This window comes from Argopecten irradians, chromosome 6 (assembly GCF_041381155.1).
Source record: "Argopecten irradians isolate NY chromosome 6, Ai_NY, whole genome shotgun sequence".
Classification (NCBI taxonomy): Eukaryota; Metazoa; Mollusca; class Bivalvia; order Pectinida; family Pectinidae; genus Argopecten; species Argopecten irradians.
The window spans coordinates 13,119,182-13,136,498 of NC_091139.1; the positions used below are offsets into that span (position 1 = coordinate 13,119,182).

Sequence of the window (17,317 nt, forward strand, 5' to 3'; positions counted from 1 at the left end):
TTTAAAAGAAAGTTTTAGATCTCGATTTTTCCCTAAATCCAATAACCCAGATAGCTACACGTATCGTAATAGTGTTCTAGTGATAAGTCATGCAAATACATAGTAGATTTTTAGGTGAATTATAATTAACATTTTATTATTTGCCCAGACTATTCTATAAAAACTACCAGGGTTGGGGTCCTGGGATCAGCTTCTCTACAAGCAAATAAAGACAAAAAAAAAAAAAACAAAAAAAACGAATTCAGCGTTTAGACAATATTAAAAATGTGCATTAATGACTACATTATTGGGTAAGAAAATACTCGACTCGACTCCTATTTTTTAAGGAACTATTTTCGTGAGACACTTAGTATTTGTGCATATTGATGAATTATTCGCAGTGTGATATTTGTTTTGTGTTTTAGACGAATTCCAGTTCCGATTTGCTGGTTATCAACTGTACGTGTCCAATACCACCATTTCTACTCAGGATGTCGTACTGTGTTACGAGGACAGCAGTAGTACCATAGCTGCTGTACAGATGGATGTGACACACCAGTGCCCGTATGTAGGTCAATATGTGACCTTGTACAACTATAGGAGCAACCCCAAACGGTACAGCTGGTATAGCGAATACGCCGTATTGGAACTTTGTGAGGTATTAGTATATGGTGAGTGTAATCATATATCTTCATAGAAAGTAGTGTTGTATTTATTTCATTATTATAATTAATACTACCTCTCATGTGACATTCGGTTTTAGATATAACGCTCCACCATTGAAATGTACATTAATATATGCAAAAATACATTGGTGGTACACTGTTACTATGACTACACAGACTAACCATTAGCGGAAGTTATGTTAATCTGGCTTTAATTGACATACATAGAGTGAAGTTACTCATACGTCACTGATGACGACATGTCCGCTGCCATGATGACTTTCCATTTGATGGATAAGACCCTCAGTTTTATCATTTTAACATCAACATCTTATCGGTAAAACGACGAAACTAAATAAATTTTAGTTTGAGACTTTTGCTCATTGAACTGTAAAAAAACATTAACCTACAGTCGTGCAAATCAGAAATTGTATTATGAAATCCAAGTAAGGACAAATGAAACTGGCAATTGATAAAGGATACGCGCAAGAGAGTTACATGTAAATATATTTCAGATCTGAAAACAAACAAATCGGAATTCCGGCTCTGTTAGTGAGTGCCATCTGTCAGGAAAGGAAGCTGAAAAAACATCGCACAACAGAAGTCGCTATGTGTGCGTAATTTTGACAGCAATGTTATAGCCATATAGTCTATGTGGATGACAATACCCGACCACATCGTACTCGGATTGTGCAAGATTATCTGAATAGGAATTGACTAATGTGAATCCTTAGACAACCGTAAAGAACCGCATCGAACAGATATGGGATATAATTGGCGATGACAAAATAATTAAAGCGATTTCTCCATGTCAGAATCCGAATATGTTTTTGTTACTGCAAAATGTGCGAATATTCCCCAGAATAAACTGTAAAGAGTTTAGGGCGTCAACATGGATGGTGTCTATAGTGTCAAACGGAATAGGCGGTTACACGAAATATTGACTGCAAACTGTATATGGTGAAGATCGGGCATCTTTTCTTTACATTGTTCATATGGAATACTGGATGGATATTTAAGCATTAAACTATCTTCCTATGGCATTTATGGTCTATATAGATGACAGAGCTATGCAAACAATCGCGCATTATGAGATGATCGTCTACAAAGCTCTGGCATCTATATAGACCATAGATACCACAGGGAGATAGTTTAATACTTATATTTACATTATCAACTCATTTAGGGTTTCTGCATTAACATTGTTTAAACTAGACTAGGAAAACCGTTTATCAACGACAACTTCATCCACGAGATGGAACAGCCATTTTGACGGTGATCAGTTGACGTCACCACGTCAACATTAGTGTCGTCATGATGGCCATGTTTTGGATGTCAGTTAAACAGTCATATGCTTCACTTCTCCTTGGTTAGTTTATATAGTAGAAGTGACAAGTAAATGTAAATATAGTGCTTTATTTGGCAGATATACATTAAATTGAATGATATTTCCTTTGCACTTTTGTCGCTGCATACTTCGCGACAAAGATTTAAACGAGAATTAAGAATATTCAATTAATAATAATTTCACCTGACTTTCACTTCACTATTTTAGATCTAGACAATGGGTCTAGTATTAATGGTCGTTTCTAAAAGTTTACTAAAATGTAAACTAATTAAGAATTAAATATATACGTGTTCCATTACTAGGTTGTCCAGTAGGGATTTACGGTGACGGTGACTGTAATCAAGTATGTCCGGCGACCTGTTACGGAGGGAACTGTAATCCGAAAACAGGCTCATGTCTTTGTAAGTAGCATTTTATATATGTATTGCGAAAGACTACCGTACTTCAATTGTACATTGTTGCACGTAACAGTGTAGGAAATGAGGTGATGTTGGGATGGGTGGTGTTAACTTTACTGCTTGTAAGATGGAAAATAAATTTACGTCTTTGGGTTTAAATATAAGGATTACCACAAGCACTTGATAACTATTTGTGTATACAAGGCGCATTTGCGTGCAGGTCTCAACTTCAGCTGTCATTAAAATCCTTTTACTGTCGACGCGGGATTACTTCGAAAGGAACGGCTGCATTACTTCCTCGATATGTGGATAAACTACATGTAGTTACCTGTGCATCTATACACACAAGAGTGGTTAATTTATTCTGGGAATGCAGCGCTTGTTTTCATTGGTCGACGCATTTCTATAAACACGTCCATTTCCTCAAAAAATAAGCTTCAGAAAAAACGTGCGTTCGAACTATCCGAATTGAAATCGGTATTAAAAATTAGTTTCAGTACCGATACATATCTGACATACGCGACGTAAAGCAGAAAAATTGAAGGAAAAGCACATATTTTGCTGATTTACCTGAAAGATGAATTCTATATAATCGTGAGCATTTATTTTTAACAGAAGCCATGCGTGTAGTCAAAGCCCCAAAACAGCACCGTTGATCGAGGCCTAGAATCTACAACGACGTCCGTAATTATTTACCGGCAGCAAACCACAGAAAATCTAGTTAAGTATTAGTCCTTTGTTATATTTCGTAACTAAACATGTAAATAGAGTCGGTTGCTTTTACATAACTGCTGCTGAAAATGTTTACATTCTGTTCGTAAAATTAGGTCACAAGTGGATTGTTTTGGCTGGAGCTGAATATCCAGCGTTCTCGCTGACATGACACCGCGTAACTGGCTTGCCCAAACCAGCGTACGGCACATGTTTACATGTAATAACAACTTGATCGGCTGACAAAAGAAAGACCAAATGTTGAATTTTAATGTCGATTTTAAGTGATATCTTTATCTAGATTGGGCCAAAGGAACATTGGCGATTTCTTCCTCGTACATCAAGAGCAATTATGTACGTTGTTGAGGTGCTGTTTTGTGCACAATATTTCAGCGCAAATAATTTTATTTATTATTTAAAATGTTAATTTTAATTCATTTTCTGTTGTAAAAGTCATTATATTGATCATTTATTCAGTCTTTAATTAAAAAATCTTTGTGACAATAATCAAAATACCGTCATTTATAGGGAACCCATTGTGCCGATTTGCCGACAAAAATCTTACTTTTACTTTGATCATTTGACGTGTTCAAACTGTCATTAACTTAAGATTTTTTTCCTAAAAAAATGTGTTTGAACTCTCCGTCGGTTCAAATTAACCGGGACATTACAATACAGTATATATGTAAAGTTAATTGAAATATCGAGTTGTTTGTTCTACACCGAAACTGAGAGGCCATGTACTACGCCGTCTAGTCACATCTCGGTGATCACTGAATTGAGGAGTTTTACGTGCTGTCAGTGTTGTTTATGGGGCGGGGCTTATGCAGTCAGACTCGACCAATCGCCACGCGCATGTTATCCCAATCAATTTGTGCCTGTAGTGATCAAAGGAACTTCCTCCGTCTGTCTGGTTAGTACTTCACCTGTGCCTTTCGAAGTAATCCAGCGTCGACAGTAATACCGATGTTAAAGCAACTTTCAATGGACATTCAGACTAACTAATCCCTGTAATTATATATTTCATCTTTCGGTGTACTAAATTCATATACTGGATTCGATTTGATGCAAACTTGATCCATGTACTTTTCATAGTGTTGTCCTTGACGTTATGGCGACGTGTGTGAGAACGCCTACTCCACATATTGTAAAGATGGACGGACTGTGTGGTAACGATTTTGGGGTTTGTCTAGGTTGGTGTCGATGACCTTTGTCTCAGGGAGAAAGCTAGACTCATAATATAAAAAAGAGCATAATTAACGTCATCATGCCAATATCGATTTACGTCCATTATCATCATCATGACTCCTCATAATGTCACTTTTCGTTTTTAAAGTTCATTTATGTATGAAAACAAAATTGTTTGCTAACTGTGAATCCGCGTATAGGTCTAATATTAATAATCTATATAGGGTGGACAAAGTATTCGAAGTAATGTAATATATTCAAATGTTAAAATCTTTAAAGAAAAATATTCTATTGTGGAAATCGAATTTATGTGTATTTCAAAAAGGAGATATATATATCAGCCAGAACTTTAATATATATATGTAGGATGTGTGCTTGAAAATTATCAAAATGAATAAGTCAATCCAATAACAATACATACCAATACATAATAAGCAAAATTTCTATCGACGCCATTTATATCATATGATCATGTATGATACTATTTTATATTTCTAATCATATTATCATCCTCAGTAAATCAATTAAGATTAAAATTAAAATTGTTTTTTTCGAAAAAAGCTACGTGGCCGACAATTTAGAAGAGGATACGTTTTATATTATACGTGTTATAGATTATGTTCCCTTTGTGTAACAGTTTTGGTAAATGACAAAAATTTGGATATTCACGTTACTTTTATATTCTCTCCCTTTTAATGACGTTAGCTATGAGACGTGTCGTTGTTAAATCATATTCTTTATGGGATACTATTTAACTCATTAATATCATCCAGTAAATACTGGGGAGGAAATATTTATCCAAATGAATGTTTGCGTAAAATATTCTCAATGCTTCTTATTGACAGCATTATTATTATGGAGATATAACACAAAAATCTGAGTGTATTCTCAATGAAGAGGTTTATGATTAAAGTACACTCAGATTTTTGTGTCATATCTCCATAACATAAAAAAAAAATATTTATATTCATTCTTATAACTCAATTTACTAAAGATTATCTATACAAATTAAGGATTTAATTTTTTGACTCTTTTTTCTATTAAATCAATACGCCGAAATATCAGCCAATCAGAAGCGGCCTTTCTCCTTTATAGGCTGATAAAATGAATTTTTAAGCCAATGAAAATGCTTGTTACAAGCAAAATTGAATTATTGGTCATTAATGTGACTAACGTAGATCAAACTGCGAGTTTGTATCGTAAGTGATTTTGTCTTTCTGGTATTATGCAGACTGCATACCTGGAAAGTTCGGCGACATCTGTGATCGGACCTGTTCTGCTAACTGTAATAGTAGCGGGTGTACCAAAGACACCGGGCAGTGTTACGGTGAGTTTATTTACACTCTTACTAGTTATGCATAAATAGCGTCATCTTGCTAATATCGATTTATGTCCTATATAATCATCATGACCCACAACTCCTTGTAGTTTAAACAATTATCGTTCTGTCATGATATATAATAAAGGTATTCATTTGACCTTTGATGTTACTATTTGTTATATTTCATCGATATAAGAAAACAAAAATGTTTGCAAACTGTGTGAATCCGCGTATAGGTCTTATATCAATAATCTGCGTTGCATGGAGAAAGTGCTAATAGTCGAAGTCATGTAATATATTCAATTGTTAAAATCTTTAAAGAAAACGAAAAATATTCGAATGCGGAAATCGGAATTATGTGTATTAAAAAAAGAGAGATATATCAGGCAAAATCTAATAGATACATGTAAGATTTGTGTTCGAAAATTATCAAAATGAATAAATCAATCCAATAACGATACTATACCATTGCATATTAAGCAAATATTTGCTTCTATCGACGCCATCCATATAATATGATCATGTATGATACTATTTGATATTTCTAATCCTAATGTCATCCACACTTAATCGATTAAGATGGTGAGTTACATATTTGTTTGTATACATCACTTGATCCGTGGCAAAACAAACAATAGTGTTCAACTGAACAAAAGTTTTTTATGTTTCGAAAATACATAGATATGAACATGGATTTGTTTACAGACTGTGTTGACGGAAAATATGGCGTTACATGTGACATGGACTGTTCTGGTAACTGTAAAGATCCGATATGTGACAGAAACACTGGATACTGTTCTGGTAAGTAACAAATAGCTGATATAATAATAAAATTGTCCCATAAAATCTGCTATTCCTGTAAATCACATTAAAGCCAGTTCCTTCTAATTTTACAAACTGTATTGTATTTTAAGTATATTTGTATTGGAATCATGAGCGTATAGACGGTTATTTGCGCATGTCAATTTTTGAGATCTGACTGTAAGTGCAAAATGTCACAATATTTTGCAAATCATATTTTCGCAATTGTAGAAATGTACCGCGAAATCGCAAAAAATATCAACGCGAACATAACCGGCAGTATGACATTGTGCACGTTCAATCAACAACAACATCTTTATTATTTGGTGACTCCTTTAAAATGTTTTTTTTAATAAGTTAGTACTTTCACTTAGATTTGGTTTATATTTTAAGAATGAGTTGCCGGGGATATGACTAGATATGGTTTAGATTTTAAGAATGTGGCGCCGTGAATTCGACTACATTTTGTTTATGTTTTAAGAATGCGTTGCCGGGACGTACGGCAGCTCGTGTAGCCAGGCTTGTTCCATACACTGTAAGAATAGAGGATATTTAATACATATGGATCAAGAATACCGGAAATTACCAAGTTTACGTAGCCAAAAGATTAAGGATGCAAATTGTTTTTTCGTAAAAAGCTACGTGGCCGACAACTTAGAAGAGGATACGTTTTATATTATACGTATTATAGATTATGTTTCCTTTGAATAAATATATTGTACAGTGTAAATATGGGGAGGAAATATTTATCCAAATTAATGTTTGCGTAAAAAATTCTCAATGCTTCTTATTGACAGCATTATTATTATGGAGATATAACACAAAAATTTGAGTGTATTCTCAATGAAGCGGTTTATGATTAGAGTACACTCAGATTTTTGTGTCATATCTCCATAACATAAAAAAAATATTCAAATTTATTTATATAACTCAATTTACTAAAGATTATCTTTATAAAATTAGGAATTAATTTTTTGCCCCTTTTTTCTATTAATCAATACGCCGTTATATCAGCCAATCAGAAGCGACCTTTTTCCTTTATAGAATGATAATGGAAATTTTAAAGCCAATGAAAATGCTTGTTACAAGCAAAATTGAATTATTGGTCATTAATGTGACTTACGTAGATCATACTGGGAGTTTGTATCGTATGTGATTTCGTCTTTCTGGTTTTATGCAGACTGCATACCTGGAAAGTTCGGCGACATCTGTGAGCAGACCTGTTCTGTTAACTGTAATAGTAGCGGGTGTATCAAAGACACCGGGCAGTGTTACGGTGAGTTTATTTACACTCTTACTAGTTATGCATAAATATCGTCATCTTGCTAATATCGATTTACGTCCTATATAATCATCATGACCCAAATCTCCTTGTGATTTAAACAATTATCGTTCTATCATGATATATAATAAAGGCATTCATTTAACCATTGATGTCGCTATTTGTTATATTTCATCGATGTTAGAAAAAAATGTTTGCATATTGTGTGAATCTGCGTATAGGTCTTATATCAATAATCTATGTTGCATGGAGAAAGTACTTATAGTCGAAGTCCTGTAATATTTTCAAATTTTGAAAAAATTTGAAAACGAAAAATATTCGAATGCGGAAATCGGAATTATGTGTATTCAAAAAAGGAGAGATACATGTATATCAGGCAAAATCTAATAGATACATGTAAGATTTGTGTTCGAAAATTAATCAATCCAATAACGATACCATACCATTGCATATTAAGCAAAGGTTTGCTTCAATCGACGCCATCTATATCATATGATCATGTATGATACTATTTTATATTTCTAATCCTAATGTCATCCACACTAAATCAATTAAGACGGCAAGTTACATATTTGTTTGTCTACATAACTTGAAGTCACTTATTATATCCGTGGCAAAATTCTTACAATAAACCATAATATTCAACTCAATAAAAGTGTTTATGTTTCGATAATACATAAATATGAACATGGATTTGTTTACAGACTGTGTTGACGGAAAGTATGGCGTTACATGTGACATGGACTGTTCTGGTAACTGTAAAGATCCGATATGTGACAGAAACACTGGATACTGTTCTGGTAAGTAACAAATAACTGATATAATGATAATATTGTCCAACAGTATATCCTATTTCTTTAAAGTGAACAGTCGGGCAAGGATGGATAAAGTCGGTAAAAATGGTGTGAATGTATCCAGTATAATTTCTTATGAAATGGAAAAATAAAATCTCTCGTCAAAATCTGTCTGCGTACGAAGAAATTGATTTAAAGTTTGGGGGAAAAAAACGTCCTCCCGGCTCACTATGTCCGTGGTTACATTCTACGCAGCCTCGCTTTCAATGCTTTCAACTTTTGTTTACTTTGATGGTCAGAACTGGGAAACTAAGCAGAACTTGACCGTCGTATTAATATGTGAGAACTTTTGGAAGGCCAATGAACGCATTTAGACTGGTTTTCTTTGTCCGACTATTCACTTTAAATCATCATAAAGCGCGTTATTGGTAATTTTAAAAACTATATTAATTTTGTGTTTTAAGCGTATTTGTATTGGAATCATGAGCGTATATACGGTTTTTTACGCATGTAATGTTTTTGAGATCTGACTATGTATAATTTCGCAAATAATATATTCGCGATTGTAGCAATGTACCGCGAAATTGCAAAAAACTTTATCAACGCGAACATAACCGGCAGTATGGTATCTCTTCTCTTTTCTATGCAGACGATATTGTACTACTCGCGTCAACTCCGGACAAACTCCAACGCCTAATTGATCATGTCGGTTCATGGTGTGAAAAATGGAAGCTATCTGTGAACCACAGTAAATCGAACGTAGTTCACTTCCGTCATTCTTCTGTACCTTTAACGAACACCGCTTTCTCTTTGGAAAACACTCCAATTGACATCAAAGACAAGTATAAATATCTGGGAATCTGGTTTGACCAACATCTTACATGGAACTTCGCCATACAGGAATTAGCTAAATCAGCCAGCCGGGAATTGGAGTTGTAATAAGTAAATTTATCGCTTGTGGAGGAATGCCATACACTGTATATACCAGACTGTTTGAGTCCTTAGTACAACCAATTATGTTATATGGATCCTGCATCTGGGGGATAGCGGAACAACGATTAATAAATAACATACAAAATCGAGCGATGGAAGCTTATCTTGGAGTAAATAAATATACGTCAAATGTTGGAGTTCTTGGAGATTTTGGATGGAAATCATGTCAGGCAAAACAACACATGGAAGTTTTTAGACTTTACTGTAGATTACGTACTGTTAATACGGGTCGACTTTTACATAGAGTGTATATTTGGTCTTCCAGGAGAGGAAATTCTTGGGAAGCGAGAGTCCGTAAACTAGGAAAAAAACTCAACGTTTTAGATATTGTCGATAACCAAACATCGGTAAAATGCAAACTGCAAAAAATATCTACCGCCATTAACAGGAATGACGAAATCGTTTGGTTCAGCAAATTGTGGAGCGATAACACCGGTAGTAAATTGAGATCATACAGAATATACAAAAAGGACAGGATCCCGGAACATTATATCTCGTCAATTATACCACGTTACTATCGGAGCCACCTCGCCAAGCTTAGACTCGGTTGTCTCTCTTTACTGTTAGAAACTGGGCGATACACAAACTTGCCAGTGGAGCAGCGTATATGTCCTTTTTGTCCGGATAAAGTGGAAGACGAACCCCATTTTCTCTGTGACTGCCCTGTTTATAGTGATATCAGACTATATCTGTTCGAAAAAGCAGCGAATTGTAACAGTAATTTTAATGAGCTCACTTCAATTGAAAAGTTGTTTTATTTATTCTGTGATAATGAGCTTCAATTTCTATTATCTAAAACAATATATCAAATGATGAAACGAAGAAGGCTAATTTTAAGAATATAAAAAAAATATTGTTTTAAATGATACCATGATGAAATTTTACTTTTGTGCTTCACATGTGATTTTTAACATAGTTTTAATATGTATAACAATGAGGATTTTTAACTCAATGTACATTTTCATAAGTGTCTCATAAGCCGATATCGGCTGGGCATCAAAAATTACTTGTACATTTATTTTATCAATGGCTGTATATTTTTACGATGCGTGACACTAAAATAAAATATTGATTGATTGATTGGTATTGTGAACGTTCAATCAACAACAACATTTTTATTATTTGGTGACTCCTTTTAAATGTTTTTAATAAGTTAGTACTTTCACTTAGATTTGATGTAGATTTTAAAAATGTGACGTCGGGAATTTGACTTAGATTTGGTTTATGTTTAAATAATGTGTCGCCGGAAATGTTACATGATTTGATTTACTTTTTAAGAATGTTTCGCAAGAAATGTGCCTATATTTTGTTTATGTTTTAAGAATGCGTTGCCGGGACGTACGGCAGCTCGTGTGGCCAGGCTTGTTCAGTGAACTGTAAGGATAGAGTGTGCACCAAGACAACTGGACACTGTATAGGTAGGGTATCCAATAGATATAGATCCATAATTTACCGGTAAATACCATGTTTACGTAGACAAAAGACAATGACTGGAAGATTAAAGATGCAAAATTGTTTTCTCGTGAAAAGCTACGTGGCAAACAACTTAGAAGAGGAGACTTTTTTGTATAATACGTTTTATAGATTATGTTCCCTTTGTGTCACAGTTTTGGTAAATGATACATAATTGGATATTCACATTACTTTTAATGAGTCCATTGTTAACTGTTTATATATTCTCTCCCTTTTAGTGACGTTAGCTATGAGACGTGTCGTTGTTAAATCATATTCTTTATGGGATACTATTTAACTGATTAATATCATCGCGTAGGCGATATGCAAACATGAATAGATATATTCTACAGTGTAAATACTGGGGAGGAAATATTTATCCGAATGGATGTTTGCGTAAAAATTCTCAAAGTTTTTAATTGACACGCAAATATTATGATATTATTATTTTCAGAATGCGTTACGGGAAAGTTCGGTAATATATGTGAACAGGATTGTTCTGTAAACTGTAAGGACCGGCTGTGTGTCAAAGACTCTGGGTATTGTACTGGTACGTAACATCATATTATCTCCTTTAGTTTCGTACCATAAAAAGATATTTCTGACATCGACAGATACACCAACTCGGAGTACGACTTCGACGGTTTGAGGGGTCATCTCACAATGCATAACATTGTATTATTAACATATCTTTGTACATTTCTCTTACACAATAGTTACATATTCGCTTATTGCAATGCATTTATAGTATCTACATTTAAAACTTGTAGTTTTGCAGCGTCATAAAAACTACGATAAAATTCAAAGATCCGTCGGAGTACATGATCGTGTACACTTATCTCGGTTAAGATGCGTATTTGGTAGCTGGATATACTATCATGATTATGAACAACCCATTTCGTCACATCATACATATGCTACAAAACGATTATGTTAGCTCTAGACGATATTTCATTTTACCTTTATGATAGGCCAACCCGAGAGGTCATCGGAACTTGAGTTCTTATTGCAACTTAGTGCTACGTGAAAAAATTGTCTATTCCTTAATGTTCAATTCGCACTTCAATTTGATCAAGAAATCGTGCGTATATCGTGCGAGAAGCTCAGGAGTCGCCTACCCGATCACTTTGGTTTTCTCCGGGCACTCCGCTTTTCTTCCCGTCTAAGACCCCTCGCGCTCTTTCATCCAGGCCATCGAAAGTGATTTGTATAGGTTGTATAACTTTTTTCCCAATCAATGTCAAATAAAGTTCATATTTTTTTCATATCGTGCAGACATGGTTTTAAAATTATACAACCCCAAAACGTGGCATAAACAATTGGTATGTTTGCAAACATTTAGCAATTAAGAGATACGTGCATTATGAAATCAGTAAAACCGAAAGAAACAGGGAAATTAATACATCAAATCAAATAGCTCGTTTTAAAAAAGAAAGAAACTTTGAAAACTAATCCTTAAAAAACTTGTTAGCTATTTCCAATGGTATTGACTCCAATGACAATTTTTATACAAATGTAATAAACATATGAGTGCTGCATAATGATAGTACAACGAGAAAAATGATTCTATTGGTGGGAATTAAAGCAAACGTCAGTTTCTGCAATCGAAACACTTCGTGAGAAAGAAAATGAAATCCGATTGAATAGGCTGTTAAATCTTAGAAGTTGTCAATGACTTGATGCAGGGATGGCAAACATTATGAGGAATATAAATATATTATTTGTTGGACAAATGGACACATTTTATTTATAGCTTCAATACTATAACCATAAGGAACACTTTAGCAAAATTAAAAAAATTCTTAAAGATATTAAAAAATGCTTAATCAAGGTAATAATAAATACTCTTGATAATAATATTTTATTTGCCATTAAAGCAGTATGGTGATTGTAGCTGATGCGTATTATAAAAAGAAATAGAAATAGAAATAATTAAGAAAAATAAAAAAAGTATAGCATTTGTGCGGATCGAACCCGAGACCATCACATTTTGTACCTTATGCAGTTTGCCCAATTAACATTGTATAATTTTTAACAACGACAAATTATACTAGGGGATGTCCTCGGCGACGTCCGAGCAAAATTTTATAATCATTCAATTAACATTGAAAATTGAAAGAATTATTGTAGATTATGGATCATCTTAATTAGACACAGACAAAAATCTTCACGCTGGCTAAGATGGTAATGCGATAGTGACGCCACCGAGGACAAAGAAAGGTCAACGCCCTCAGTGATTGGTCCGGAGGCTGTAAGCAAAGCATCTGATTGGCTGACCAATTAATTACTCTCTCGCACTGACCAGGGGTCAAGCTAATTTGGGGAAATTCCATCACGCAGGCACATGTACACTGTGACCTTGCATGTGTGTATAAGTAAACACATCTAAGGGCGCGGGGCCCCACTTACAAATTAGGAAAGTAAAAAATGAAACAGTCTGACATAAATCTATTTATTTTACCATGGTAAATAAATGTCATTTATGTTTCGATAGCAAATGGTATGAACATGGATTTGTCTACAGATTGTGTTGACGGAAAGTATGGCGTTACATGTGACATGGACTGTTCTGGTAACTGTAAAGAGCCGATATGTCACAGAAACACTGGATACTGTTCTGGTAAGTAACAAATAATTAGTATAATAAGTGTATTGTCAAATAGTATCTCATATCTCTGGTAAATGTAAAAACTGTTAATACTTTGACTTAAATTTGGTTAAGATTTTGAGAATGTGTCCCCGGGAGTGTGACTTAGATTTGATTTACGTTTTAAGAGAATATGTTGCCGGAAATGTAGATTTAGTTAATGTTTCAAGAATGCGTTACTGGGACGTACGGCAGCTCGTGTGGCCAGGCTTGTTCAATACACTGTAAGGATAGAGTGTGCACTAAGACCACTGGACACTGTATAGGTAGGGTATCCAATATATATAGCTCCGGAATATACCGGTAATTGCCAAGTTTATGTATCCAAAAGACAATGACTCGAAGTTTAAGATGCAAATGGTTGTCTCGTAAAAAGCTACTTGGCCGACAACTTAGAAGAGGAGACTCATTGTGTTATACATATCATAAATTGTGTTCACTTTGTGTAACAATTTTGACAAATGATAAAGAATCGAATGTTCACGTTACTTTTAATGAGTATTTATCCGAATAAATGTTTGCGTAAAAATTCTCAATGCTTATTAATGACAAGCAAACATTATGATGCTATTTTTTTAGAATGCGTTACGGGAAAGTTCGGCAATATATGTGAACAAGACTGTTCTGTAAACTGTAAGGACCGGCTGTGTGTCAAAGACTCTGGGTATTGTACTGGTATGTAACATAATATTATCTCCTTTAGTTTCGTACACCTCTACTCGAAAATTGAAAATAGGAATTGATATTCATCTAAAAATACTTATTTGGATATTAAACGTTTTTTAATCTCCTCTTTAGAATGTTCCCTTGGAAAATATGGCGCTAGCTGTGATCAGGACTGTCCTGGTTACTGTCGAGACGGATGTACAAGAGACAACGCTTCATGTATTGGTAAGATAAATAATTTTTCATGAGCTTGTTGTCGATTTCGTATAAACAGTAGCATTTGAATTATCTTAATTGACTCCGTTTTACAATGCAAATTAAATCACATCACCATTTTATACTAATCTTTTAATTACTCCTCTGACATGTTAACTTGATTTCTACATTTTCCATTCGCTTTTGAAATTAAATCAATAATAGAATAAAATACGCCTTGCAATCCTAATATATGATTTTTTACGTTATACATTCATACAATTTTTTTTCGAACAAGACTACATGTACATGAGCTTATACTATTAAAAACGAATACGTTAACATTGGATGAACCACTGATGATTTCTTCCTAAAACATATTCAATCTGTTACCTTATCTCTGTAGGGTGTACAACTGGGAGATATGGTTCTACATGTACCTTCACATGTCCCGTGACGTGTAAAGACTTCGTGTGTGGTCAACAGACAGGCCAGTGCTTAGGTAATTAGTATTCATACAAAAACAGATATCTAAGTTAGCACATCCTCGGTAACCAAGGCGATATATACACTTGCTTAAAAAGCTGAATTCAATACAGTTTTCTGCAATATAATTAACGATTGAAACAGTTATATATTTTCAATATATTACAAGCTGAAAATGCAATTGATATAATTCACTATAAGTCAAATGGCAAAGACGTTTTTCATTTCAGTAATACGTTACCATAACTTAAGTATGCAATTACGCTACCTACACCCATCTTTGTAGCCCCAACAAACATAAGATTTGAGAATCCCGTCTCCCTACCGTACCTCATCTCGTACTCGACGAGAGTAACATAGAGTGGTCTCCCTTCCTCTTTCCTTTATGGCGCTACACAGCTCGGACGGCAATTAAATTGTGTCAATTTTCTTTCGCTGTTTAGGTCCATTTATATGACGTTTTTGGTCAAATTTTTCGCACATTCAGTTGTGTGTATACCCATCTGCCCTGCGTTGTTATCTTTTTATACTGACATTCGTTTTTTGTGCCGTTTTTTTACTGTTCCGCGTGTTCGCCTTTGTTCCGTGCGATCCGTCATTTCTGGTGACGTCTCGCTGTTTCCGGTTTGTTTAAGTTTGTTTTTTGTTCGGTTTTTCGTTGCTGAGGCTTCGTTGCCATTTTCTTAGGTAAGATTAGTGTCACCTAACACTGTTTTTTACTTTATTAGCGTGTTTTGCTAGACGAGGGGTCTGTTTTGGAGGACTCCGCTCCTCCAGTTTAAATTCCGGTCCTTCTCCCGCAGGATTCAGTTTCGGGTTAGGAAGCGATTCTCCCGCCTGGGAGGGTCTCGATCTTCCTATTCCCGAACTTCCCAGAGTGGAAGGAAATCACAGAGGACACATGGGCCTTGTCTGTGGTCAAGGAAGGGTTGGGCATTCCCCTCTTGCGGGATCCGCTCTTGGCATCAAGACCTTTCTTCTTCCCTCCTCCGTGGGATCCAGAAAAGGCACTTGCCATCCAGTAAGTAAGGACCATGCTTTTAAAGAGCGCGGTCTAGAAGGTGCATATGGTGGAATGCACTCCGGGCTTTTATTCCAGAATGTTTCTGGTTCGGAAAAAGTCCGGAGCTTGGCGTCCCATCATAGATCTAAGTTCCTTCAACAGGCACGTAGATTCTCCTCACTTCAAGATGGAGACTCCACGGAGCATCATAGCTTCGGTGAGAGAGGGGATGTGGGCTACTTCAGTAGATCTGAAGGATGCCTACTTCCACATTCCCATTAAGAAGTCGGCACGGAAATTCCTCCGTTTCACTTGCAACGGGAAGGTTTTTCAGTTCCGGGCCAAGCCTTTCGGGCTCACGACAGCTCCTTTGGTTTTCACCAAGCTGCTACATGTTGTCGTGGGGTTTCTGCACTCCAGGGGAATAGATATTCACATCTATTTCGACGATTCCCTCATGCTCCACCTAGTGCGGGAATCTTTGGTGCAGAACACCCGTCTGGTCCTGAAAGAGAGAAGTCCTAGGTCTCCCCTTCTCGAGACTTTGTCTTCCTGGGAAACCGTTTAAACACGGTTTAGGGCATTTTCCTTCCACCTTTGGAGAAGTTCGAGAAGGCCAGAGATCTTGCTCTGACCTTCATCGGTTGGTCACACGTCCAGGTGCGTTGGTTTCTCAGTTTTCTGGGTTATCTCAACTCCCTGGCAGATGTAGTCCCCCTTGGGAGACTTCACATCAGACGTCTCCAGATGTTTCTCCTCGCGAACTGGGTCCCTGGGAATGGGAGGCTTGGCTTCCTCTCTACCAGTCCGTGAAGGAGTTTGCACGGTGGTGGACTCTCAAAGACAATGTTCTACAGGGGGTTCCGTTGTCCAAGCCAGCTCCCACCATGACCTTGTTCACGGACGCGTCCATGACAGGTTGGGGGGGGGGGCTTACCTCGATGGCCATTGCCGGTCGGTGGAATGGTCTGGGGATCAGCTCTCCGAGCACATAAATGTGCTGGAGATGAGGGCTGTTCTGTTGGCTTTGCAGGCTTTTCGAAAGATTCTGCATTCCAAGGTGGTTTGTGTGGCTACGGACAACTCTACAGTTGTCGCGTATCTGGAGAGACAGGGGGGACAAGGTCCCACGTCCTTTGTGCCCTCGCTATCCGTGTCCTTCTTTTCTGTCAGGAAATGCAGTTGACTATTCTAGTCAAGCATCTTCCAGGCAGGTTGAATGTTCTGGCGGATACTCTTTCCAGGCGCCGCCAGCCGGTTCTGACAGAATGGCAACTAAATCCCTCGATCTTCGACGGCATTTGTCAGGTGTGGGACAGGCCTCATATAGACCTTTTCGCTACTTCCCTGAACAACCAGTTGCCAACCTTTGTCTCTCCGGTGCCAGA

The 17,317-nt window shown here is 36.1% G+C and overlaps 1 protein-coding gene across 11 annotated transcripts in view; it reads left to right on the plus strand.

The window, feature by feature from the left end:
- Window positions 1-17,317, plus strand: part of LOC138325026 (cell death abnormality protein 1-like) — a 314,573-nt gene that overhangs the window by 281,383 nt on the left and 15,873 nt on the right. For 4 of the 11 annotated variants that reach the window (XM_069270370.1, XM_069270375.1, XM_069270371.1 and 1 more), the window contains 11 exons: window positions 5,521-5,616; window positions 6,316-6,411; window positions 7,592-7,687; window positions 8,398-8,493; window positions 10,803-10,898; window positions 11,387-11,482; window positions 13,457-13,552; window positions 13,750-13,845; window positions 14,159-14,254; window positions 14,378-14,470; window positions 14,847-14,942. In XM_069270370.1, coding sequence (XP_069126471.1) covers window positions 5,521-5,616; window positions 6,316-6,411; window positions 7,592-7,687; window positions 8,398-8,493; window positions 10,803-10,898; window positions 11,387-11,482; window positions 13,457-13,552; window positions 13,750-13,845; window positions 14,159-14,254; window positions 14,378-14,470; window positions 14,847-14,942 — 1,053 coding nt within the window. Of the gene's footprint in view, window positions 1-404; window positions 651-2,294; window positions 2,394-5,520; window positions 5,617-6,315; window positions 6,412-7,591; window positions 7,688-8,397; window positions 8,494-10,802; window positions 10,899-11,386; window positions 11,483-13,456; window positions 13,553-13,749; window positions 13,846-14,158; window positions 14,255-14,377; window positions 14,471-14,846; window positions 14,943-17,317 lie in introns of all 11 variants that reach the window. The other 7 variants (XM_069270378.1, XM_069270374.1, XM_069270372.1 and 4 more) reach the window with 7 other exon arrangements.